At 60.4% G+C, this 24,438-nt stretch overlaps 8 protein-coding genes across 8 annotated transcripts; all 8 read right to left on the bottom strand.

Moving 5' to 3' along the window:
* LBRM_18_1000 (conserved hypothetical protein) lies at positions 1-361 on the bottom strand (the record flags this gene model as incomplete). Its single annotated transcript, XM_001563974.1, has 1 exon — positions 1-361. A coding segment is annotated over one exon (361 nt), but the record flags the coding sequence as incomplete, so codon positions are not given.
* A 990-nt stretch (positions 362-1,351) lies between these two features.
* Positions 1,352-4,033, bottom strand: LBRM_18_0990 (conserved hypothetical protein; the record flags this gene model as incomplete). The annotated part of the gene is made up of 1 exon (XM_001563973.1): positions 1,352-4,033. The coding sequence occupies one exon, from the start codon at positions 4,031-4,033 to the stop codon at positions 1,352-1,354; it is 2,682 nt and encodes an 893-aa protein (XP_001564023.1).
* Positions 4,034-4,550: 517 nt separating this feature from the next.
* On the bottom strand, positions 4,551-6,251 carry LBRM_18_0980 (putative ARP2/3 complex subunit; the record flags this gene model as incomplete). The annotated part of the gene is made up of 1 exon (XM_001563972.2): positions 4,551-6,251. The coding sequence occupies one exon, from the start codon at positions 6,249-6,251 to the stop codon at positions 4,551-4,553; it is 1,701 nt and encodes a 566-aa protein (XP_001564022.2).
* Positions 6,252-7,011: 760 nt separating this feature from the next.
* Positions 7,012-10,422, bottom strand: LBRM_18_0970 (conserved hypothetical protein; the record flags this gene model as incomplete). The annotated part of the gene is made up of 1 exon (XM_001563971.1): positions 7,012-10,422. One exon carries the CDS (start codon positions 10,420-10,422, stop codon positions 7,012-7,014), a length of 3,411 nt encoding a protein of 1,136 aa, XP_001564021.1.
* Positions 10,423-11,374: 952 nt separating this feature from the next.
* On the bottom strand, positions 11,375-13,981 carry LBRM_18_0960 (putative dolichyl-P-Man:GDP-ManGlcNAc2-PP-dolichyl beta-1,4-mannosyltransferase; the record flags this gene model as incomplete). Its single annotated transcript, XM_001563970.1, has 1 exon — positions 11,375-13,981. One exon carries the CDS (start codon positions 13,979-13,981, stop codon positions 11,375-11,377), a length of 2,607 nt encoding a protein of 868 aa, XP_001564020.1.
* Positions 13,982-16,425: 2,444 nt separating this feature from the next.
* On the bottom strand, positions 16,426-17,097 carry LBRM_18_0950 (putative rab7 GTP binding protein; the record flags this gene model as incomplete). Its single annotated transcript, XM_001563969.1, has 1 exon — positions 16,426-17,097. The coding sequence occupies one exon, from the start codon at positions 17,095-17,097 to the stop codon at positions 16,426-16,428; it is 672 nt and encodes a 223-aa protein (XP_001564019.1).
* Positions 17,098-17,824: 727 nt separating this feature from the next.
* Positions 17,825-20,989, bottom strand: CYP16 (putative cyclosporin 16; the record flags this gene model as incomplete). Its single annotated transcript, XM_001563968.1, has 1 exon — positions 17,825-20,989. One exon carries the CDS (start codon positions 20,987-20,989, stop codon positions 17,825-17,827), a length of 3,165 nt encoding a protein of 1,054 aa, XP_001564018.1.
* Positions 20,990-22,664: 1,675 nt separating this feature from the next.
* On the bottom strand, positions 22,665-24,293 carry LBRM_18_0930 (conserved hypothetical protein; the record flags this gene model as incomplete). Its single annotated transcript, XM_001563967.1, has 1 exon — positions 22,665-24,293. One exon carries the CDS (start codon positions 24,291-24,293, stop codon positions 22,665-22,667), a length of 1,629 nt encoding a protein of 542 aa, XP_001564017.1.
* Positions 24,294-24,438: the final 145 nt, after the last annotated feature.

The raw sequence follows: 24,438 nt of genomic DNA, 5'->3' as shown, positions 1-24,438 counted from the left end.
CTGCAGCGGTGCAGCGGTTGACAGGAATGGAGAGCACCAAGTCTGCGCCCACTCCGCGCTGCGCGTGCAGCTCAGGAAACGGTGTGTCGTGAACGCACGTGCGAAGCAAGAAGCTACCGGCGGGACTGACGACGTCCAACTGAAGAGCGGGAGAAGCCGCCGTAACGGTGGTGAACTCGCTTTCCTCTCGTGCCCCTGTCACTGCCCGTTGAATGATCGCCACGTGGCGGGTCTCTACCTCCGTGGGATAGCCACAACTTTCGTAGTACTCGTGTAGCACGCTGTGGATGTCGCGGAGGTGTGCCTCCACCCGCGTCATCAGCTGGTCCGACCAGCTGAGTTGGTAGCGTTGCAGTGCCATGTGGTGGTTGAGGCGTTGGTTCAGCGTCCGTGTGTAGGCGCGCCTGGGAGTGCTGGAGACAGCGAGAAAGGAGTTGGAAAAGACGAGGAAGAGTTTAGGCTTCATTCAATGCGTCCACTCTCGGCCATACAACGGGAGTTTTACTCCACTCTGCCCCCCGACCCCGCCCCGGGCCCCAATCGTGCGGTGCGAAGCAGCCGTAGGCCACGCCTTGCAGCAATGCACCAACTCAGCCGTCTCCGCACCGCCTCGGTATCGCACTCTACACACCCGCCCCTCGCTCCGCAGGCTCCCTCCACCAGTGGGCCGCGAGGGCCGTGCGAGACACATTCGAGTCACGCTGACACGCTGCCCCATCATGTGGGTGGTGCAAGCGTGCGCACCGGTGCAGGTCGATCCGACGCAGCGCCACGCAGAGCCTGACCGCCGACATCCGTTGCGATACACCGCCCTGGCCTCCCTACGACGTAGGTGCTTGACCCTGTCCCCACCAGAGGTGGCTCAGCATTGGCAAGGGAGAAAGGGGGAGGGGGGCTGCTCGGCTTCTCCACGGAGAGTCGGAGGGGGTGCTGAACCCTGAGATACCAGGACTTGGGGGTGCGTGGTGGTGGCTGACATCATCGCATAGTGGCAGCAGAGAGAGTTGTGTGGGGAAGCAAATGTATGGCGTGCGGGTGCGTCTCCGTGTACGTGGGGACGCGCGTGTGCGTGTTTTCCGGGTGTCTGCATGGGTGAGACTCTCCGCCTCTGCCTCCACCTCCTCTCCCGGACGTCTGCCACCCACCTGTGGCACAGAGAGGTGTGATGGCGGTGTTGGTGGTCTAGACATGTGTGTGTGTGTGTGTGTGTGTGTGTGGGTGGCGAAGCAGAAGAAGGCCACGCCATTCGTGGCATTTTGCGGATGTGTCTTAGAACGCAGGTGCGCAGCCGCCTTCTCCTCTCAGCGTCAGTGGCTTCTGCGTCGTAATGCGAGAAACGCCAGAGCGGCGGCTACACGTAGGAGCGACGGCTCAGCGTGTGCCCACCCTTCCCAGTGTCAGCGGCACTAGGAATGCCGTCGCCTAGCGGGAACGGTGACGGCGTCTGGAGGTGTGCTTGAATGTAAGAGCGAGAACGCTGAGTCAGAGCCGCGGTGCTGTAGTTTGCAGTTGGGTGGCCCTGGTTCACTTCGTCCTCCATGTCCGGGTCGCTGTCCAAGAGTCGGTGCGCGCTGAGCTGCGGCATCGTATTTGAAGGCGAAGTCGCTCTCGGGAGTGGCCAACCCGCAGAGACCGGATTATGTTGCATGGACAACTCCTGCGGGCCACGTCGGCTTAACGTGCCGGGGTCCCGTGGAGAGTGGATGGCACCAGCAACGACAGCTGACGACTGCCGCTGCGCATTGTAACGCTCGAGCTTATCTTTCACAGACCGACAAGCATCCTGATGTGCATGCGTGTTCGCGTGTTGGTGCACGTGCGGTGCTGAGGAGCATCGGCTCTGGGCCTCATATTGTGCTTGTGCCGCAACTTCGGCCGCTCGCAGGCGATGGTACACTTCGATATCCCTCTGCTGCTGCTCATTCAGCTGAAAGAGAAGCGTGCGCCGCTCGTGCTGCCACTGCGCCATCTCTTTACGATGGCTGTGTTGCAGCTGTTCAACGAAGGCGGACATCTTTGCGTCGTACTTTTCAAAGGCCTCCTGCACCGTTTCCAATTCCGCACGATGAGCCGCCTGCAGTCGTTCTTTCTGCTCAGCCAGTACGCACTCGTGCTGGCGGTGCAACACTCGAACACGTTCCTCAGCTTGACTGCAGGCGGCTTGCCACCTGTCACACTGCGCATCGCGCTCGCTGAGGGTGGCCCAGAGTCCACGCAAATCCGCTTTTGCATTTGCGAGCTCGATCAACAGCGATTCGTGCGCTTGCAGAGTTCGCTGCAGCTGCGCCACGGTGGCCGATTGAGTCGCCAGCTCTGCTTGAAGGGCATTCATGTCGAGAGGAGCGTCGCGAGCACCGCCGCGTGTGACCATGGACGAAGTTTGCGGCGCTGCCGTTAGCAAGGTGCTGGGAATCGGATCGACGCCCTGTGTGGTGTTGACCTCGCCAGAAAAGAGACTTCGACATGAAGTCACCTCGGCCGGTGTCAGCGACGCTGGTGCGACTCGTGTACTGTCGCGTCGACAACGCCACAATCCATTCGACGCCTTTTGGCTTGTCACTGGTGCCGCTACTTTGGGGCAGAAAGGCGCTGGCTTGAGCATAGCCGATGACGTCGTCGAAGCGTCGGTTAGGTCGGGAAGCCGCTCCTGCGACAGTGCTCGCCCCGTCTCGTTCGCAGCGTCATGGAGGCTTTGAATAGCGTTGATGCCGCGGCTGCAGAATATGCTACCGCTTCGGTCTTCGATTGGTGAGCTGTGAATGAGTTTCAGTAGTGGCGGGGTGGGGACCTCGCGATGCGGTGCAGCACGCAGCGGAGACGGCGTCCAGCGTTCTAAGGGTAAACCGTTCGTCAGCCTCTGGGATTTATTCGGTTCTTGTAGAGGAGAGTGCCAGGGTGCCTTTGTGTCTGGTGCACACGCCGCAGTGGAGGTGGCAGGCGGCGGTAGATCACCACTGCGGTGCTGAAGCAGGCAGTCAGAGAGTCCGAGACACGGCTGAGCAGCTTGTTCCGGTTCCACCGTGCGCACGCTTTCTCTTGACCTGGAGCGCTTTCCGTGGCTGCTATCACTGCCGCCGCTGCCCCTCCTTTCTTGAGGCAGCAAAGCGGGGTGTGCTGCGGGCTGCGGCGGCGCGGTTGGGCTGCGAGGACTTCGTGGTGGCGAGAGCTGAACCTTCTCCACACCGCGTCTGTCTCCCGTGTGGGGCTTGTGATTGTCCACGTTGAGGCCGTCTGCTTCTCGCTTCAGGGCTCGAGGCGCGACGGGGCCCTCACAACGCCCGGGCAGCAATGGCAACAACCGCCCGGCTACATCTGCCGGCCCCTCCTCATTGGGCACGTTAAAGACAGCGGTGGTCGGCATATGCGACGCCTCGCGCAGCGCCGCGACAAAGTCCTCCCCGTCAACGGCGCTGTAAAACTGCAAGGCAAGTGCGGGCTCCTGGGCGATGCCGATGGCGACGACCGTGACCGACCGCTCGGCTGCAGCAGACGTCAGCACTTTGCGTCCCACCTTGGAAGCTGTGGAGCTTGAGTGGTGATGTGACGATGATGCTGGTGATACGTCGGCACGGCTTGTGTGGGGTGTCTCGAGCTCCTTTTTGCTTGCGATGCCACCACTCTGCGAGAAAGCAGAGGTGAAGAGCGACGTCGCCTTCTCCCTCTTCAGCGTTGACAACGGCTTGGTGGGGTCATCGCTGCCAGCACCGCCGGGGGCGGCTGCGCTATCCGATGTCTCAGTGCAACCTGCATGACTGTCTGCGTCGTCGTCGTCGGCGACGTCCTCGCGTGGGCACAGGGTCACCCACTCTATGCGACGCACCGCGATGGTGCGAGTGATGCCCCCCGTAGGGACACACACGTAGATGTGTGTGTCCGTCACCACCACACGCCTGGGAAGCTTGCTGCCGTCCATGCCAAGCTTCAAGACCTGCTTCTCGAAGTACACCTCCTGTAACAGTGATCCCGTCGCCATCGCTGCTGCAGTCGGCGCAGGAGCCGGCTGCCCTGCAGCTGACCTGTTGGCGCTCTCCATGAGGGTGCAGCAACACACACACACACACACGGAGAAGGAGGGGGAATAGTAGAGGCGGTATCTGTGCTGACGTACGTGCGTACACTGTTGGCGACTTTCCCTTCTGCCGATATCAGAGAGCGATAGTATAAGCCCAAACGACCGAACAGTGCGCGCGTGTGTGCCTATGCGTCAGACAAGCGCTTGCACGCAGTTGCGCTGAGGGTCTACAGGGGGTGAGGGAAGGGGGATGCGGGTAGTAGAGAGAAGATAGGAGGCAGAGACGCAGGAACACACATGTCAGACGCCGCGCACGCGTCACATGGCTAGAAGCTCTCCCCTCCCTTCCTTCAAAGAGCTTCCGTCAGAGACCCTGGAAAGAGGCGTGGAGGTGTGCATACATTTTGTAGCAGCGCGTGCCGAAGAGAGACGAGCGAAGAGGAAGCGAATATGGCGGTGCTGGGCACGTGGAGGGTAGCGCATAACATGCCCCTGTCCCCCCTTACCTTCATTCAGGAGGACGCACCCACGGTCTTCTTCACCTATCAGGGGGAAGGGGTACGTCCCTACTGCCGGTGATGGTCGTGTGGCACACTCGCCAGAGGTGCACGGGACCGTCGGGCCCGGCTGACACAAACGTTGCGTCCATCGAATCAGCGGTGGAGGCCTTCTCGCTCGAGGGAATGCGTACCAGCAGGTCAACAGGCGACGTGTGTGGAGAACGCTCGGCGACGTGCTGCCGAGCAGATGAAGCAATGGCGCAGCCCGCTGCATTATTGTTTGTGGAGCTGGATGAACTTGGCGCCGATGATTGCCCGCGGGCGGTTGTCTCATCCCCTCTGCCCGTGGCAGCTAGGTGCGCTGTTTCACTAGACGGCGGATGCGCCGACGCATCCGCAGCACTCTGCGCGCCATCCACCCGTTGCGTCACCGCGTGTTCCGACACCATCTTCCACGTTCGCTGACTCCGGACACCCAGCTGCGTCGACGCTGCTGCCGACTTGAAGGCGCAAAGCCGTCCTTCGAATCCGATGGCCACAAGTACGTCTTCCGAGGCGAACTCGCACCGTAGCAGCGGGAGCTGGCAAAGCCACATCGCCGTGTGCACTGCTGCACATTTGCTAGAGCCATCGCCGGAGCAGTCGCCCTTGCTGCTGCGGCCCCCTCCTAGAGGCGAGGATGGCGCAGCGCCCCAGTCCCACACGTGGAGGCCACTGTCATGACCCACCACTGCCAGCTGCTGCCCAGAGGGGCTCCAGGCCATACCGTACACCCAGCAAGGAAGGAGGTGTGAGAGGTACACGTAACTAAAAGGCGTTGCAGCTGCACCTGCGCTGTCGCCATGTGCACCTCGTCCGGCGTCTCCCAGCGCGCTGTCTACGCTCTTGATGTGTGTAGAGAGGACTTGCACCGTTCCATCGAGGCGCGCAACGGCAAGTCTCGCGTTCTCGACGGGATGCGCTGCCAGTGCCGTGACCGAGCACGCGCGCGTAGGCGATGGTGACACCGCCTCAGCTGACAGGTCAGCTTGCAGAGTGGGGCGGTGGTCGTCGAGGAGTCGGCAGATCCACCACTTATGCCGCGGGTCGTAGCGGCCAACGGCGACGGTGCCGCCGGAGGTGCCGATGTACAGCTTCGTCCCTTTCGCGCTCCACGCCACACAGGTCGGGCACAGCCGCACCTCGGCGCTCAGCACGGCGAGCTGCGGCACCGCACAAAATGGGGCATCCGCTGAGACAACCGAAGGCGAGCGCGCGTTTTCTCCCTCGATATGAGTGACACCGTGCGTTTCCCCCTTCGACGCTTGCAAAGGCTGCTTTGCAGCTTCCGCATCCGCACGCGGCACCCAGACACACGCACCGCGGTCCGCACTCGTAGAGAGGAGGGCGCCTGTGCGCTGGCACCACGCTAACGCGGTGATGGGCGCGTCGTGACCGCCGGAGAGAATCTGCAGCACTGTCCACTGCGAAAAGGGTGCGACAGCGGTGCCGGGTACGCTCCAAGTGCTACACGCACAGTGCGCAGAGGCGTTTGTGTTGGCGATCACGATGCAGCACGCGTCCTCGCATTTGCCATCGCGTGGGAGCGCCTTCCCACGGCGCACCGCATAGGCCACCAGCGTGCCATCATGGCTAAAGGCAAGTGCGGCAAGCGGTGGTGATGCCGACGCCAGTCGAGGCCCCGTGGACCCGCTGTCACTCCCCAAAGCGGTGCACGTCACACAGCTCACCGATACCATCGCGGGGAGTGTGAGAGAGAGAGACAGAGACGGTTCTAGAAGGAAAATAAGCAAGAGAGCCAGACCCTCTTCCTATATCCATGCGTGCGTGCGTGCGTGTGTGTGCCACACCGCCAAACTTGTACAACGGTAGCCTAGAGGAAGGCTGAGAGATGGAGGAGAGCAGCCTGATGAGTAAGAGGAACGCGAAGACAATCAAGTGCGCTGGTATATCCACAAGCGACTCAGTGGTGCTGTGAATGCATGCCACACCTCAACGACCCGTGTGGGCATGCGTAAGACACACCCACATATACATACAACAGAGATGGGGATGCCCAGCGACAGGATCTGACCGCAAAGCGCAGACAGCGTGACACAGCGTGAAAAGAGGCCAGCATTGGCCACCCCTCCCTCCTTCGCGCTCCCTATATGTGCGACTGCCCCGTCATGTTTGCTACTTCCCCCCTCTGCCGTTTTATATTTCTTATTTTCTTCGAGTTTTGTGTGTTTCCCTTTTTTAGCGCTGCTGCCTTACGCGCAGGCATCTGCGCAGGGGGATGTGTGCAGAGGCACGACGTGCTGGGGTGCATAGAGAGGCACCGATGGTGATTGGGGGAAGAGGTAGGGAGGTGGGGAGAGAGGGGTTTGCAGTGCAGGCAAGCCAGCTAGCCGCGCACACTGAATAGACTGCTGTGATGCGCATGTCAGCGACAGCCACACAAAAAGCCCCTGCTCCGTACCTCTCGAGTCAGCTCAAGCGAGTGGTCGAGTGCCAACATCAGTCGTTAAAGAGCGACATGAGGAGAAGCGCGTCGAGGTTGCCGTCGGTGTTTGCACTGGTGGATGAGGTTGGCGGAGGCGGAGGAGGAAGTGTAGGCGACGTCGGCGCTGTGGGCGAGGGCTGGCTCGGTGGCAGCTGCAGCGTTACTTTTCTTTCTTCCATCGCAATACTCGACTTGCCGCCGTCGCTGCTACTCAGATTCCTCACACTGCCGTCGTTTAGCGCACCCCTGTGTTCTGGAGTAGACGCCTGCTGCAGGGACTTCCAGTAGAGTTGCCAGGCAGCATCAGCGTCGAGCGCAGAGGCATGCCATGCTGACCCAAGACCCTTGCCATCGACGTCAAGAGCTCTGTCCACCGAGGCGGTTGCATCACTCGCGGTGTTGTCTTCCGTAGTTCTTGCCCCTCCCCTGACGTGTGTCTCGCTCGCCGGAACTGTGAACGTGACCGGCGCGTGCCTCTTGTCGTCCCCCTCGTGCTTCGCGTCCTTTTCTGGCGACGCAATGGCTAGGGTGGGTGGAGCCCAGCTCGGGTTAGTTCGTGGGTTATGGTACGACACTCGACTCAGTGCTGCCCTCAGCCCAGGCGCGCTCTCCGCTGTCCTACCTGCCGTGGCGCTGCTTTTCGTTCGGCCGGCATACGCTTGCTTCAGCGCTACCACGTACTTGCCGCACCCATTGTAGGTGGCAGACACCAGCACAACGGAGACGTTGGGGTGCTGCGCGTACACGCTGCCGCTGCTACTGGGACTGTTGTGCCGCGCGAGATGCAACGCCGTGACAGCTGCACGCGCAAACAGGTCCGTTACACCGACCCCGTATCGGCGTGTCTCGCGGCTCCAGCGCAGCTCCTCTTCCAGCGACACAAGGTGAATCACGTCCTTGTATTGCTTCAGAAAGCGTGCAAGGCGACGCCGACGGTGTTCCACCACCGCGTCAGACTCTTGTCCCCCTGTTGTCTCTTGCCAGACGACGTCGTGCCGACCCGCCTGTGAGCCTTTGGGCATAGCGCCGTCGATGCGCCGCCCACCACCACGCTGCAGCGACACAAGAGCTGAGTACGGAATCACCAGAACGGAGTAGTGTGAGATGAACGGCACCACCCACTCATCCACGTTAGCGAGCACGTCGGCTGCCAGGACGGCGACGCAGAGACGCTCCTTTTCAGGGACGTGCGTTGGCGACTGCGGCGGCATTCCAGTAAAGGCGTTCATGCGCTGTTGGGCTATGCGGATGAGCGGCATCAGATACGGCCTCAGGCGACTGTCCATGCTGAGGTCGACGCGCAATCGCATGAGGGCCTGCTCCAACGCCCGCACATACAGCGGGTAGCGCTCCAGCAGTATCGGCTCCAGTGCCACTCCATCCGCAGACGTGCTCATCGCTTTCCCGCCGGCGATCTGTGCCTCACCGCCATCATCCCCACCAGGCGAGCGCACTGTTGTGTCTGTCATCTGTGCGAGTGACCGCATTGCATCCTCGTGAAGGTCAGTGAGCTGCAGTGCTGTGGATGCCCCCTTCGGTGACCTCGCCACGGCTTGCGCTACGTAGGCGTAGGTGTGCGGCGTTGGGGCGATGTGGTAGCGCTCTGTCATGAGCTCGATAACTTCTTGCGCCTCCCGTACCGTCACGGCACCGGCAAGGACGGCGTGGAAGCTGGCACGGGAGAGCGGGGCACCGGCCTCCACCAGTACGTCGAGCGTCTTGCGGGCATCGGCGCCGTAGCCGGCAGCCGTGTAGGACAGCAGCAAGTTTGTATACACCTGGGGAGTAAAGCGCCCTACGCCGCAGACCTGCCGTGCCTCGTGGTAGAAGGCGAACGCGTGCGTCGGCTCGCGGGTCGAGGCGCAGCAAGCGATCAGCGCTGCGTACGTATCTGGAGTCGGTGTCAGACCCACGTCGCGGAGACGTCGATACATGGACAGGGCAATAGCCATGCGCTGTGGCTCCTCAACGGCGCGGCTCGCTGCATCGATGATGGCTGTGTACAGGGACACGCTCACAGGCACGACCGCTGCCGCTTCGCTCTCCCTCAGCAACGCTCGCAGTTCAGTGAAATCGGTAGTCGTACGGCTGCTGTGTGCAAGAGCGATCAGTGCATGAGTAAAGTCGTTTGGTGTGACAGCGAAGCGACCAACTTCAGCGTGCTGTACGAAGCGGCGGTAGAGACTGAGAGCCGTGGCAAAGTCTCGATTATGATCCTTGGCACACGCCTGCATGGCGCACAGGTGATCCTGTGCCGTAACAGGCTCAACATACTGCTGCGCTGCGGCGTCGACAAGTGCAACGGCGTCATCCATGCTGAAGCTGTCGTCATCCTCGTCTCCATCGCCACGGTGGCGCTGACCGCTTCCGTGCAGAGCAGAGACAGAGTGTAGCTGCCGCTCCTGCAATGAGAGGAGGTCGTCTAAGGTGGTCAGGGCTTGTAGACGAGACCCAGTAGCGGTGGCGAGTCGAAGAAGTCCGTGAAGCAATGCAGCATGCGTGGCGACCGGCATAATCCACGCGGGTGGTGCTGACGGCAGTGGGGCTGGGACGGTGACAGAGGACCGGCCTGGTGTCGCGGGCGCAGGCGCATGCACACAGGCGTCTGTCGCGTTGACAAGCGTTTCCAGCTGGGCAAGGAGGTGCTCCAGGGCGGCGTGGCTTGCAATGTCGCCTAGCGTCTGGGCGGCGAGCACGATGTCGTGTGCCTCCGCCAGTGCTAGCTGGAGCACGTGCTGAACGTCGCGTGCTCTGCTAAGTGCATTTCGTGCCCCGGACTGAGCGAGGGGTGTGGGGGTGGCTGGCGACGAGGCTGAAAAGGAGGACCTGAGCGAGAGCTCGGTGTCGTGACAGCTCAGGTTCACAGAGAGCTGCAGTAGGTCAGTCAGCACCTTCAGCGGGGCTGGTGCATAGGCGGCCCGCGTCAACTCGCGCAGGGAAGAGTATGTGCCGTGCATAAGCTGTGCACGGTAGGCACGCACGGAGTAGGGATGGGCTGCTTCAGACGACGATGACGGCGGCGGTGTAGCAGCGTTCAGCCTTGCTGCTGCGTCTTGGCTACTGTCCTCATTGTGGTGGGTCGTCTTCGCACTGGCCGGCGCTGCTCTCGTGGCAGCAGCGGATGCCTGAGCGGTGCCTGTTTCGCGCTCTGTGGGATTCCAGCCTCGCTGTGTGTGTGTGGATGCAAAACTCCGTGGCATTACTGACGCCTTGGAGGAGAGGGGACATCGTTGATGAAGAAGAGCACAATGCCGGCTGCAAGACTGACCTCGCAGAGCTGCTTCGATCCACAGCTGATGCGAGCAACGAAGCGGTTGTGTGAGGAAGTACGGCAGAGCTGCCGCAGCGGCGACCCACGGCGTGCCTGCGAGCATGTGAATTGTGACCCCCTTCTCTTGCTGTGGAGGCTTTTTCATCCACCCCATTCGCAGCAGTTTTTTTTTTTTTATTTATTTGAAGCAGCGAGAGAGAGAGAGAGAGAAGCGCAAACGAGCGGTAATGGGGGAGGGGGAGAGGGAGGGGGTGATGATCAAGGATGCTATCTCAGCACAAGGCGGTAGAGCGCAAGCAGAAGCGCATGCAACTCTCCATCCATAGGCTCTGGAGAACAAAGGTGGCAGCTATATCATATACATGGGCCTCTCTCGCTTCCTCTGACGATGGAGAGAGGGGCGCATCGGCGGACATGCGACACACGTGTGTCTCGCTGTAGGTATTGGCGTGCTTGCGTACACACAGTCCCGTGCTTCCGTTCTCTTTTCGTTTTTTTTTTTTTTTTCTCACCGTGTATGCGTGAGTGTATGTCGTGCTCTGCGTCCGTGGCAAGGAAGCTGCAGGCTGCCACACACACACACACACACATGGTAGATCCACCGAGACAGCGCAAAGAAGGCCAAGCAAACAGCAGTTTCTTCGTTCTGCAGGGGTAACGCCGAAATTTTGGTAATGGTGGTGGGGAAGCCGCGCACGGCAACGCCGGGGACGAGTGGGGAGCGAAGGATGAGAGGGAGAGAGCAAGCAAGGCAAGGAGACAAAGGAAAGAGAAGCGTCATCCCTCCCCCTCTATCCACACCACATCACACACGTGTACACCACTCTTGGCAGAAGAAGGTGACCCCAAGACCAAGTGCATCAACTTGAGCGGGCGTCAAGCAACCGACAGATTCGGATCGATGTGAGTAGACGAGAGGAGCCAGACAGGTGCCTACAATCAAGGGAATGATGGTGTGTGTGTAGTAGTACCGTATGTCTGCGCCCATCAGGCGCACCATCACTGTAGCCCATCTATTTCCCCCTTTCCTGTCCTGCTCTTCACACCATACCTCACTCACCCACACGATCCCCACCTCTCACGTATACACGCGCGTCGAGACACCGCTATACCACTTGCTTAAGCACTGGCAAAAGAACTTGCCTCCAGTTCTCCTCCCAAGTGTGCGCATGCAGTCGTGCTTCGTAGGCTCGCTGCTTCATCACCGACAGCGGCGTCGGTGACAAACGTGACGGGCTACTGCCGCCATCGCGGACACTCTCGCTGGTGGGTGGCAGGCCTACAAAGCTGGAGAGCAAGAACGCAAGATCGGTGTCGTTGCGGAACGACCAGCCTCGCTCACACTCTTGCAGAGATGGCTGCACGGCCTTCGCGTAGCCACTGCTGACCTGTGAGGCCTCCTGAGGATTCACCGCACCGTTGCGCAGACACACCACCTGAGTCGTCAGCACCCGCGTCACAGCACCAATGAGCTCGCCAATGGCGGGGTACTGCATGGCAATGACTGGAAGCCCTACCCCGATCATGTCCGCGCCCTTCATAGGTAGGTCCAGCCCACTGGAGGAAAAGTGCAGACAGAGGCCGACGTCGGCGGCACCGAGCAGGAGGCTGTACTCCTGGTACGACTGTGCGTAGTACGTGCTCACCACCACGTGCGACGACAGCTTGGCAGCGCGCACGGCATCCTCGAAGCGCTGGCGGGCAGTTCCTTTCCCAGTAATCAGCACCCAGAGATCAACAGGTCCGCTGCTGCTGCCGTTGCCACTTCCATAGCTGACTTCGTGTCGAAGGCGGTGGTCCAGCCGCTGGAGGGCTTGGATGAGCACCGAGTAATTGTCATCCTCTGTCCAGCTGGTCGACCCGACCACCATGATGCCTCGCCGCGACGGCGTCGCCATCGTTGCAGGTGCGGCTGCCAGGGTGCTGAGGGCGGAGGCGGCTACCGACTCTGCCGCAGCGTCTGCGTACACCCACGCTGGTGGCCCCGAGATGCCCCACCCCATTGTTTCTAGATCCGCCTTGCTCACGAGGGTGTACGCGCCGCTGTTGCCAGAGCCTTTCGCGGGAGTGGAAGCGGAGGCGTGAGAGGGTAACGGGTCGGCGGCGCGGTGCCGCCGCAGCAGGCGCGCCAAGACATCCCGCACACACCGGCTGTGCTGCACAGGTCGGAAAAAGGATGGTGCCACATCGTACAGCACTATCACTGCAGTGGGAGACACCACTGCCGTTGACAGCGCTCCCTCAGCCTGCGAGCTCGCAGAGGCAGCTACCGAAGTGCTACCGTGGTGCTGCAGCGGTGCATCCGCCGCGATGGCGGACTGGCGCCTCAGCCATGGGTACGCACACTCCAGAGCGCGGCGCATCGCCTGACTTACAGTCACATTGACGTGGCCGGCGCACACGTGCATCTCAAACAGTTTGTACAGCTGCACCGCCGCGGTGGGCCGGTGGTTCTGCTCCAAGATGGTGTGGCCGAAGTTGTGCCAGTCCACCACGATGGTGGGGTAGAAAACCCAGCTGCGTGTCCCTAAGAGAGACGGAATCGAAAATCTGCGCAAGATCGCTAAGGAGCGACATCGACTGTCGGCTGAGCGGCCCGCCGCGCTGGTAAAGCGTAATGACTGCAACCGGCATTGCTGTCGTACGTCCCGCATCGCACCAGGGTTCATCCAGGCGGCTGGCACCACCACACCGTAGTAGAGCAGCATGTTGTACACAAACGCCAAGGGGCACACGAAGTACTTGACAAGAAGGACAAAGGGGATTGCCGGTGGTGTCTGGATGAAGATGAGGTCCGTGACTAATAGTTGCCCATGCTCGTTGATGCGGGTGGCAGTGGTGCACATGGTTTGGAAGATGAAGAGACCGGTGAGCGTCACAAGGCGGTAGAGTGTGCAGACAACCCAGTGCAAGGAGATCAAGGGAAACACTGTCTGTAACCACTCAGGCGGCGACGGAGGGGCTATTAGGTAGCGCGTCGACACAATACAGCCACAGCCTGGTCGAAGTTCTGGCGACTCAAGTCGAGCTTGCACGTCGTAGACCGTGTGCTCCATCTCCTTCGCTGCTGCTGAGTCATCCCGGGTGACGAAGCGTTCCGGTTGCGGTTCCCCGCTCATGAGAAGGTCCTCGCTAAGTTGATTTCCGTGATCGAGCCCGACCAGCAGTACCTCGTCGAAGAGACCGCTACGCGCCAGACTCGCCGCGTGGTATTGCATCCGCGGTGACCGCGCAAAGTCTCCGCCGACGAGAACAACAGCACGGCGCACCACAGCTCGTGTAGCAATGCGGAGCGCTGCGGGGATAACCACCTGCCGCACGCGCTGTTGATGGCGTGGTATTGTTCTTGCTGTTACGGAGCCGGTAATTCCTGGTGGTGACGCGCGGTGCTGTTCCCCATGTCCTTCCTCGTTGTCGCTGCTGCTACCGTTTCCGCTCATGCCTACGTGCTCTGGCAAGGCGCTACCGCTAGGTCGTTGAGAGGGACAATCAATGTTGGGGGTGGAGTCGCGCGACGTTGGCTGTGCCACCGACGAAGCCCTCAACACCGGACTGCTCATGATAAGCCGCTCGATTGCGCGACGCGCGTTGGCACGTCTTCGCCGGCCACCGCCGACTCGCACCAGCACGGCAAGATCGAGTGAAAACCACAGTATGATGGCGCACACCAGCGGGAAGCTGATGAGCCACATGAGGTCCTCATACTGGAACATTATGTAAACAGGAAGAGCGAAATGACGAGGGGGAGCTGGTAAAGGGAAAGGGGGAAGAGAAGGAGTTGGAAGATACACCGAGGAGTCTGGACAACGACATACACACACCCACACCCACGAGCGATGTGGGGGAGGGCGAGAGGTGCTGCCAAACGAGGAAAGAAACTCCGTGTATCTATGTGCTCCCCCCTACACGAATGTACGCGTGCGTGTGTAGAGTGGTGGCGTGAGAGACCTAAGGAAGGAAAAGAGAGAAGAAAACCACGAATGGGGATGTTTCGATCTCTTTCGCTGTGTAAGTGCGCGTCAGGTGAGATGATAGGGAAGCAGGGGTCGTGCGTGGTCGAGTGAAGCTTTGCCTGTGCGTGCAGACGTGAGAACCTGTGGTGGGGAACCAGAACCTCAGTAATTTATGCTCCCTTCGCACGTTCCCCACCCAGCAGAAGGCAACCAAAGAAAACTGCACTGACAGAGGGGGAGGAGGGAGGTGTATGTGTGTGTGTGTGTGTGCTGAGCTTCCCCCCCCTCCTCACGCTCCCCCCAAAATAGACACAAATACAGACTGAGGGGGCCGCTGTCGAGGGGGCCTTGTTGGCTCCGCCCTTTGATCTCCCACCGCGACTTGAAAGTCGGTGCCCTGTCCTTTGCGCTTCTTCAAAGCGTAACACGCGCGTGTTTCTTTTGGTGTTGCGTGTGCGCGTTCGTGAAAGAGAGGAGGTGCGGAGAACGAGAGAGAGAGAGGGGGGCGGGGGCGAGAAAGTGAGGGAGGTTATAAAGGGGTTGCGCGTACGCGAGGGGGCGATACAGGTATCATATCCACCGCCCAGCTCCCACGTGACGCACATCCACCCATCCACCTACAAATCCACACGAGGTAGGAAAATTTGTTCTCAAAGAGGTGTGAGGGGTGCGGGTAAAGTGAGGCGGAGAGGAAGGAGGGCTGAGGGCGCCATGACGAGTGCGCACCGCCCGTGCGGAAAAGGAAAGGAGAAGGGTGGTGGTGGTGGTGGTGCGGTGAGCCTTTCTGTGCGTATGCGCGCAGGTGGGGGGAGGGGAGGGGAGGGAGGACGTTTGCCTTCTGGGCTTTTTTTTTTGCTGCCTCCCTGTGGGAGGGAGGGCGGGGATCAGCGAGGACGAGAGACGAGGGACCTCAAGAAGAGACAACAGCAAACAGCAAGGGTGAGGGAAATACGTCGAGAAGGTGAACGGAGTCACCCAGCCGCACCGGTCCAGTGCGTACGGGAAAAAGCGAAGAGATGGCGGGGGGCGGGGGCAAAAAGTCAGCCAAACAAACCCCAAAGGAGAACGTAAATGCCAGCGAGCCAAACTAGAAAACGTCCAAGCAAACGGGGTTGACGAGAGAAAATGCACACGGGCGCGGTGAGTCTGTCGCGTGTCTCAGTATGGTGGGGTGGCATGGAAGTAGAGGAGGCCACAGTGGGGTGCGAGAGGGGGGGAAGAAGGGCATGCACCAAGGCAATCGTTACTGCCGTACACACACACGCACGCACCTTGCGATGACTCAACTGTCTTAGTGTCCTACTCCTCACCACTTCCTTCATGTATCGATCTTCCACCATCACCGGTGGCGCGTACTCGGAAATTCGGCATTGCCGCAGCCGCAACCACGGCAACCACCACCAGCTCCCACTCCATCCATACGGACAAGCGCGTAACAGGCACCGAGGCGCACAGGTACTTAGCCTCCCCAAGCTAGGCCCAGCCAAACTTTCGACAACAGCGCCGAAAGCGCAGTAGCAGCAACAGTGGCCCCTCCCCTAGGGAGCAGCCGCGAGAGGAGCAGAACTACCCTCACGCCAGTCGCTCGCGCCTTCCTTAAGTACTCTCTCTATTGTGTATTGTCTTCGCCTCGTATCCTGACACTTGGCCAGTTTGGTTTTACCCACGTCTCATATAACACTGCAGCTGCAGAGTTTAAGCACTGGTGGCACTGACCAGTCCAAAAACACTTCAGGGAGGAAAGAACTAGAGAGAGGGGAGAGGGAGGGAGGGAGGGAGGGAGGGAGGAAGAGAGTCGCTGTCACAGGACGACGGGTGGGCAGAGAGACACAAGCAAAGAGAGAGAGAGAGAAGCACACGAAGACAAGAAAGAACCAGAAAAGAGGGCAACAGACGCCCCTCCCCCCTCCCCAAGAGAGACCCAAATCGACAATCGAAGGGAGAAAGTCGCGCGGACGCAGCGCTCGCCGTCAACAGCCCCACGGGGCCAGGCAAAGTAAGTCTGGCAGAAACGCCTACGCTCGACCACTAACAAAGTTGCCTCACCGGCAGACGGAGGAGGGACAGAGGGGGGACGGAGGGGGTGACTTTTCGCACACGCGCAGTCACCAGCGAATGCAGCAGGTGCCTGGGCACGCCCCACAACCACCGGCACAGTGGCTCGACTCACTCCATTCCCCTTCCCCTTCGTATACTCGCGTGTCTTAGCAGCTGCAGGCGGAGGAGCTGGTGGTCTGCGGGGTCTGGGCTTGGTTCAGGTTCACCGTCTGCGGCATCGGGGTCGTCTCCTCGACCGTTGCCTTCTTGGCCAGAGCCAGCTGTGCCACAGCGATAAAGGCATCCTCGACACCGGCGTTCTCTTTCGCGGACGTCTCGAAGTACTTCATTTCTGGCGCCGCGCTATCATCCGCGCCGGCACCGGCGCCGTTGTTCGCATTGGCAGCCGCCGCGTTCTGCTTCGCGCACCACGCCTGCACTGTCTTACTGGCCACCTGGCGCCGATCCTCCAGGTCTGTCTTGTTGCCCACCAACACGCTGTCGCGGCGGCCCGCCTGGATGCTGAACTCCTCCATCCATGAGCCAATGTGCGCGAATGACTCCTGCTGCGTCACGTCGAAGACAAGGATGCACGCGTCTGCACCGCGGTAGAAGGCGGAGCCGAGTGACTGGAAACGTTCTTGGCCGGCCGTGTCCCAGATTTGCAGTGTCACCACGCGTCCGTTCACCTCCACGTCCTTCGAAAGAAAGTCAGCGCCGATGGTCGCCTTGTAGCGGCTGTCAAACGTGTGGCTCACGTATTGATGCATGAGCGACGTCTTGCCGACACCGCTGTCGCCCAAGATGATGATCTTCAGCAGCTGCCGCTTCATCGGCATGGTAGTGTTTTCTCTCTGTGCGTGTGATGGGTGTATGTAGTTGCTTTTTCAGTTGAGGGCTGTTGAACTGAGGCTCAGATGAGGCCTCCAGGGAGAGAGCAAGAGCGCGAAATAGCGAAGGAGAGATGTGTGTGTGTGTGTGCTAGTGTAGGGATTTCTTACAGCGCAGGTTGGAGGTAGGCAGCAGGGAAGAGAGGGAGGGGGTGATGTCATCCCACTCGTGGTGCACCATCACCAAAAACCAACACCACCAGTATACGGAGGAGTGAAGAGGCACACGCGAGATCGGGCAAAAGGAGGGAGGAGGAGGAGGAGGAGAAAGCGGAAGACATGACGCGACGCGGAAAGAGAGAAAAGAAAACAAGACAAAATGAGCAACACCGCTCTTGTGCCTTGATGGAGACTGCGGGATGACGGCAATGCAACATTGTGGGTGTAGGTGACCGCTGCTCTCTCCGTTTACCCCTCTTCTCTTCCGGTGGTGTCCTTTTCATACCTTGGTTGCTATCCTCTGCGTGTGTGTCGACAGTCGAGGCGCTCTCGAGGCGGTGCTGTCGGGCGGCATGTATGCATAACGGTATGCCTTTCTCTCGCTCTCTTTTACCCATTCAAATACTGATGTGATCGACACGACACACCCGCAGAGACGCACATGTGCACCACGAGCTTTTTGGCCTGGGCACCTCTTTTTCTCTTCGTGCGGCAGCGGCGCCGGCGTCAACGGCTTCTAGGTAGACAGCACATCCACCCGCTCCATCATGATGGGAGAGAGCGGCTTGTCCTCCTTGTCGCGCGCGGCCACGCTTATGGCGCGCACCACGTCAAGTCCCTCGATGGCGTACCCGAAGACGGTGTGGTGCCCGTTCAACCACGGCATCGCCTCACCGCCGGGCACGGTAAAGAAGAACTGCGACCCGTTCGTGTGAGGTCCCGTGTTTGCCATGCACAACCAGCAGCATAGCGGGTTTGCCGTGTGTGAGAAGAAAGGAAAGAGCGCTAGCCCTTCGTCGCTGAACGGAGCTCCGTCAGCGAAGGCACTCTCACCACCCGTCCCGTCGCCACGCGGGCATCCGCCTTGCACAATCGCGGCTGGGATGACCCGGTGGAAGGTGAGTCGGTCGTAGTAGTGGCGCCGTGCCAGGCGCACAAAGTTGTCCGTCGCCAGAGGCGCAATGCTGGGGAGTAGGTGCACTCGGATAGAGCCGTAGCCACGCACGTGCACGAGCGCCACGGGCGGTGAAAATGTACTGAGTGGCGGGATTAGATCCTTTAGAAGCTTGCGCACCGCAGCTTCTTCGTCCGTTACGGGTGTGGCCCTTCTCGTGGTAGCGATCCTCGCCGAAGTAATTGCAGCTGCTTCGGTAGTCTTCTCCTGTTGCGCCTCACCATTGTTGGTGCTGCTGCCAGCCACATCTGCAATTATGCTCGGGCTTGTGGCGGTTGTTTCACCTGCAGCCTCAGGCGCCGCTGCGGTGCTGAAGGCCTGCGGGGCCACAGCGGCCAGCAAGAGTGTTCCGCACACGTCGTCGCGTCCACGGTGCAGCTCACGCAGCGCATGGGCCCATGTTTCATGGCGCCGCTGCTCCTGAAGACGTTCACCCTCTTCACTGAGTTGCTCCTCGGTCTGCAACGGTGCGGCTTCGGACAGTATTCGCCCCACGGCGGCACTGCCCCAGGGCCGCTCTCTGGAGTACACCAGCAGAGCCGCTGAGGACATGTTCACGCTAGAAGCGAGCAGCAACACTTCCCCTGGTGCTGCCCCGCCGGTGGTGTCGGGAGCCCTGGGGGCTACAAAGAGGTCCTTGCGCGCGTCTGCCCCTAACGCAGCCCCGATAGGGGAGGCGGCAATTAAGTTCTTTAAGTCCTGCGACGTGGTCACGGCGCGGCGAAGAAGCACCAGTGGAGCGCGACAGATCGACAGACCTGAGTGCGCCCTAGCCGTCGCCTTCGCGCGACTACAGGCCTCGTCGCGAGTGTGGCTGCCTTCCTTGACAGTCAGGCCGTACTCATTGGGGGACAGAAGGTGCAGCACATTCCATGCAGTCTGCGAGGTCACTAGGCCACTCCAGCACGAGTCTTTCCCGACATCAGTGGGGTTATGATGTGATCCGTGCGGTGGGTGCCCTGCACCTCGCCTGACGATCGCTTCCCATTCACCCGGTGCGTGTGAAAGCCGCCTCACTGTAGCAGAGGACTGAGCGGCGCTCGGCGACGACGCGGCTGCCTCAAGGGTCACCTCGTACACATGCACCATGCGTCCAGCAACTTCCGTCGTCGCCACCTCTGCTGCTTCGTGCGACACAGCGCGAACGCCAAGCAACTGCTCTACCGGTAACTCAGGCACCATTACGTAGAACTGGTTCTTGGCGGTTGCGGACGGCTCCGTGTGCAGATGCAGTGCCAGGGCGCGGGAGCGGAGCTGAACGTAGTCCGCCCACTCCGTTGCCCGAAACGCAAGGTCTTCGCTGGTGGTGAATACGCCGACGGGCTCCGTGTGTCTGCCGATGCACATGCCAGTGGTGAAGTCTAGCAGATGCAAGCATGACTCGACGGTCATATTATAGCGCCGCTCCGTGGAAGGGATGCGTGAGGCGGGCTGCGACGACACCACTGCTGCTGGCGTCGCTGCGACTCGCAAAAGTCGGAAACTCCACATCAACACGTGTCGGCCGTCGGATGTGAGCTGCACGGTTGCCGGCAGTACCTGCACATCTGCCGCGGCGATGGCGCCCGTAATCTTGTCTGCAGTTGCTTGCCTCTTGTCCACTTTGCACACCTTGAGAGCTTGCTGCGCATCCTGTACGAGGCTGAAGAAGCCGGTGCGCTGGCGGCGGTCAAAGCGTATCCACTGGCGCCACACACGTGCCTCGCGTGAAGTGGGCGGCACCACCGCAAGACCTGCCATCACGCTCAGCGTTAGTCCTCCCGACGCAGTGGAGCTGAGCGTGTTAGGCGCTGTCGCTGCCTCGATGGTGCAGTAATCCACAACACCACCCGAATCGATCAGGACGCAGGCAGAGGTGCCCGTTCGCTCGAGCCCCAACTCCTGCTGCGCGCAAGCCACGATCGCGTTTGCTACGCTGAGCCGGGTCGGTGCGTAGCTGCGAACAGTACCTGCCGTATGATTAGAGCGACCACCTCTTGACATGGCGGAAGTGAAGCAGGGGCACATGACGACACCGCTACCACCGCTCCTCGCGCCAGGCGTCGCTGACGACGGTGGCAGCGTTACGAAGAAGGCGATGTGAGGTGCGTACTGGTGCGTGAGGAAGGCTGGCCGCCGAGTGTAGGCGAGAGAGGTGCAAGGGGTCCAACATGCACCGTCCTGGGCACCGCGACTGTCGTGTGCGCGTCGCTGGACGCCGTCGTTTCGGTGCAGCGCCGTGCCCCCCGCGCTGACGGCCGCAGAGACGACTCGCTGGACTGGGACCTGGAAGATAAAAGAATCGCGTTCCTCCACGGTGAGCGTGATTGAGTTGACCTGACGCATATGCACCCGCACTGTCCGCAGCGGTGTCTGGGCCACAGCCGCGGATGCGTCGAGGTCGAACTCCGCTTCTTCCTCCACGCACACAAACACTAGCACCTGCAACGCCGTGTAGGCATGTGCCCAGTAATGACACGTGCGGCGCTCGTGTCCAGCGGTAGCCCCGACGCTGCACGCTGGCGGAAACACTTTGTTCAGTTCGGTAATGAAGAGGAGGCCGCGCGGCAGCTTGCGCCAAACCCGCACCACCCCTGCTGCATCGATGGTGGCAATCAGGGCACCGAGTGAGTCTAGGTGGACGCACACATCATGGATCGCCTGCGCCGTGACGAGAGATGTTGTGCGCGCGGACGCTGGCGTCTCTGCAGAAAAGACGTCATGTGCATCCTGCAGTGAAATGTGCATGAAACTGCGTTCGTATAGAGGCGTGTCCGGCAGCTGCTGACGCCGGTAGCGTTCCCACGCGACTTCAGGTGCCTCCGCTTCTCTGTGCTCCGCGGCGCCCGCAATAGCCGCAGATGATAACGGAGACGGGGGTGCATCAGAGAGCGGCCCTGCCGCCGAGAGAGCCGAGGTGGCGACTAGAGGTACAGCAGCGCTGCTCGCTGTTGTCGTGAAGGGCGCCACGCTCTCGTCTTTCCTTTCCTTCTTGAGCGTTGGCAAAGAGGCGTCTGTGTCCAGTGGTGCTGAGGTGGACGTTGCGGCAGTGGCGGTAGCGCTCGCTGCAGAAGCTTCGACGACAGTCGAGGGGATGACCAGGCTGAAGTCTTCCTCCTCCTCGTCACTGTTCACGTGCGATGCCATAACAGCAGCGAAAGATCCCACACGCACGCACGGAGGTGCGTCTGCAGAGAGGTTTACCTGGCAGGGTACCTTGGGAGAGGAAGAGGTACACAGGGATAGGGGCGGAGGTGCAGAGAGAAGATGAATGAGCAGAATCGAGTGGAAGAGACACAACAGATGTGAGGGACATTATCAACATGAGGGAAGTATGCGAGAGAAGGGGGGAGGGGGCGGTGAAAGGCGAAGCGACACCGCTGCCACGGAGCATCATGCAGGCCTCTTGCCATCGTCAAAGATGCTGTATAGCCTTCGCCTTCTATCTCTACCAGCACAGCAACAGGCAGAGAGCGGCATCGGCCCCGCTTGTAAGTGTCAGATGCTAACGTGGCAACTGGAGACGGACACGCGCTCATACACCGGCATAACTACCTCCGCAGCACTGAGAGACCCGAAACGCCACAAGAAACATCCCTCCCCCACCCCCAAGCCGGGGTGGGGGGTGGGCAGGGGGGTGCTGCGTACCCCCTTTCCATCGAATACCAGCAATGTCACCGACCCTGCTGACATCCGTCCCACTGTCTCTCCACCACCTTCAGTGGTGTATGTGCAGGTGTATGCAAACCTCGATGCACGCCGCCAAGGCGAAGGAAGTGTGAAGAGGCGATTCACCGCCGGTTCATCTGCGTCGATGCAACTCGCCTGCATGCACAGGCAACGGCGCAGCACGCTGGAGAGTAGGGATACGGGAGTGGTGGTTGGGGGAGAGCTGGGGGCAGGCGGGGTGGGATGAGGGATGCAAGTATGAGGAGATGAGAGAGGTGCTCGTCAAGTTGAGGTGGGAGGGTTAGGTGAGAGGAGGAAGAGTAATACCCACACACCCACACACAAAGCGCGGCGTTGTAATTCAACATAAGAGTTCACGTAGGACACAGAGGGCGAGAGAGGGGGTTGAAGGTGGGGAAGGGGGGCGACTTAAGGTAGGCACTAATAGGCGCACCTAATGAGAAGTGCACGAGAAGGTAACCCCCCAACACACGCAGTCACGCGGGTGTCTATTGCATTCTTAGTCGGAGAAGCAAATCACCACTACCACTACACCAGAGAGACAGAAAGAGCACAAGTACACCGCCCACCTCACTTCCTTTCCCCACCCGCGTTCTTTACCGCCATGCACGCCCCCGCCCTCTTCCCCAAACTCAACGGCACCTTCTCTGCCAGCACGTTCGTGTGGCCTCTTCACGAAGGATTGATAGTACGGGGGTGAGTGGTGGTGGTCTGAGGAACATGTGGAACGGGGCTACAGCCGTGACACCACGACGGGTTGTACAAACCACGTCGCGTAGTGCGCGTACTTCTTCAGCTTTAACTTCTCCAGCCCTGGAACTAGACGACGGATGAGGAGGTGATCGAGCCGGCTTTGAGGAGTCCAGTTTGGCCGCTCCTCGACAATCTGTAGCTTCTTCACGGATGTGCCGGAGAGTAAATGATTCACGCTATACACAACTTCGACAGTCGGAACACCTTCGTCACCAGCTGCTCGCGTGCTAATGCTGTTCCCGCCCTCCTGGATGCGTGCGGCTTTCTCGTTCGCCTTGCGCCTCCGCTCCTCGCGCTTGCAAGCACGATTTGTGGTGTTGCCCATCGGCGTCAGTGCTCTTCTCGTACTGCTCACGCATCGCTGGGTGCTGATGAACCTGGCATTGGCCGACTGGCGGCGCGGTGTGTGTGTGACACCGCTGCCGGCGTTGCTGGTGCTGCTAAACCGACTATCATTGTCATCGGCGCTGTCTGTCGCCTCCCCCTCCTCGCCATCTTCACCAAAAGATAATGCTGGTGGGAGCTCTTCGAAGACCAGTTCTAACCTCGCGAGCGACTTCGCCACGGATGACAAGGACGCGGCAGGGATGACGGCGCTACGCACCAGGTTATCTTCCATGACTTCTTCCGCCGACCCTAAAGTTGCGGTGCCATTGCAGGATAGGGCGCACATCTCTTCGGACACTGCGCCGATGTCCCACACGCACTTGCGTGGCTGGTGGAGCAGCTGAGTCACGCTGCCAACGCCACCGGTGTGGCTGTGGTGAAGACGGCAGTGGCGGCTCGGCAGCCGGATGAGCACTCGCGCACCAAAGACGGGGCGGATGAACTCCAACTCGATTGTCAGTCGCTGGCCGTAGGCCACCTCGCCATCTGACCCAAGAAAACAACTCCGCACGAAGATGTTGCCGAGGCCAATGTTGCCTGACGGCTGCGGTGAGAGCACTGTCGAGGAGGCTGGTGTCAGGGATGAGGAGGCATTCCCGGAGCGTCCTGGTGCGCTGCCAGCGTCCTCGGTCGCGCCGATGGAGGTGACACACGTAAAGCGGCACAACACACCGTCCCCGACGCAGGCCGGCGTGAAGACGAGCGCGCCAGTGGCATCTGCCTCGTAGGCATCAACAATGGGGTCCACGTTTGTGATAACGAGCGACGGCCCGTGCCGCTGAGTGCCACCGCTACTGTGGTTGCTGGAGGATGCTGACAGGCCGTAGTTGTCGCCAAGGCGCGTAAAAGAAAAGTCGTCTACTGTTGCGTTGCTCGCGTGCACGGAGAGCACGCGATGCCGCGAGCTGCACAGACTTGTTGAGTTGAGGTTGGCGTCAAACAAGGAGCTCCGCACGTGGCCGGCCAATTTGAGGAGGAGGCGGTAACTGTTCATGACACACGTCTCCATCTCTACTGTGCCCTCGATGATGACGCTCAGGTTTTCGTCGCTCTTGGGTGACGACTGCCGGCCGCGCTGCACTGCCGCGGTAGGCAGGTGAACCACCTCGGTGATGTAGATAGTAATATCATTTTTGAAGTAGAGCTGTACCCCGCGATAGGTGAGGAGACTAACAACCACGGCTGTAGAGACCTTGGCCGCTAGAGACAGTAGCCGCAGCATGGAGGTGCAAGGGGAGGAAGGAGGGGTGGGGGTAGAATGAAGTCGAGCGAGATGCGTGCAAGAAGTGAAGAGAGCAGCGCATCTATGGGAACGTGTTTCTGTGCTTGCTTTATATCCGCGTGTTTGCGTGTACGGGGAAAAAAAA

Source organism: Leishmania braziliensis, chromosome 18, assembly GCF_000002845.2.
Source record: "Leishmania braziliensis MHOM/BR/75/M2904 complete genome, chromosome 18".
Taxonomy (NCBI): domain Eukaryota; phylum Euglenozoa; class Kinetoplastea; order Trypanosomatida; family Trypanosomatidae; genus Leishmania; species Leishmania braziliensis.
Note: the sequence above shows the minus strand (reverse complement) of the source record. Positions and strands in the feature narration are given on the sequence as shown.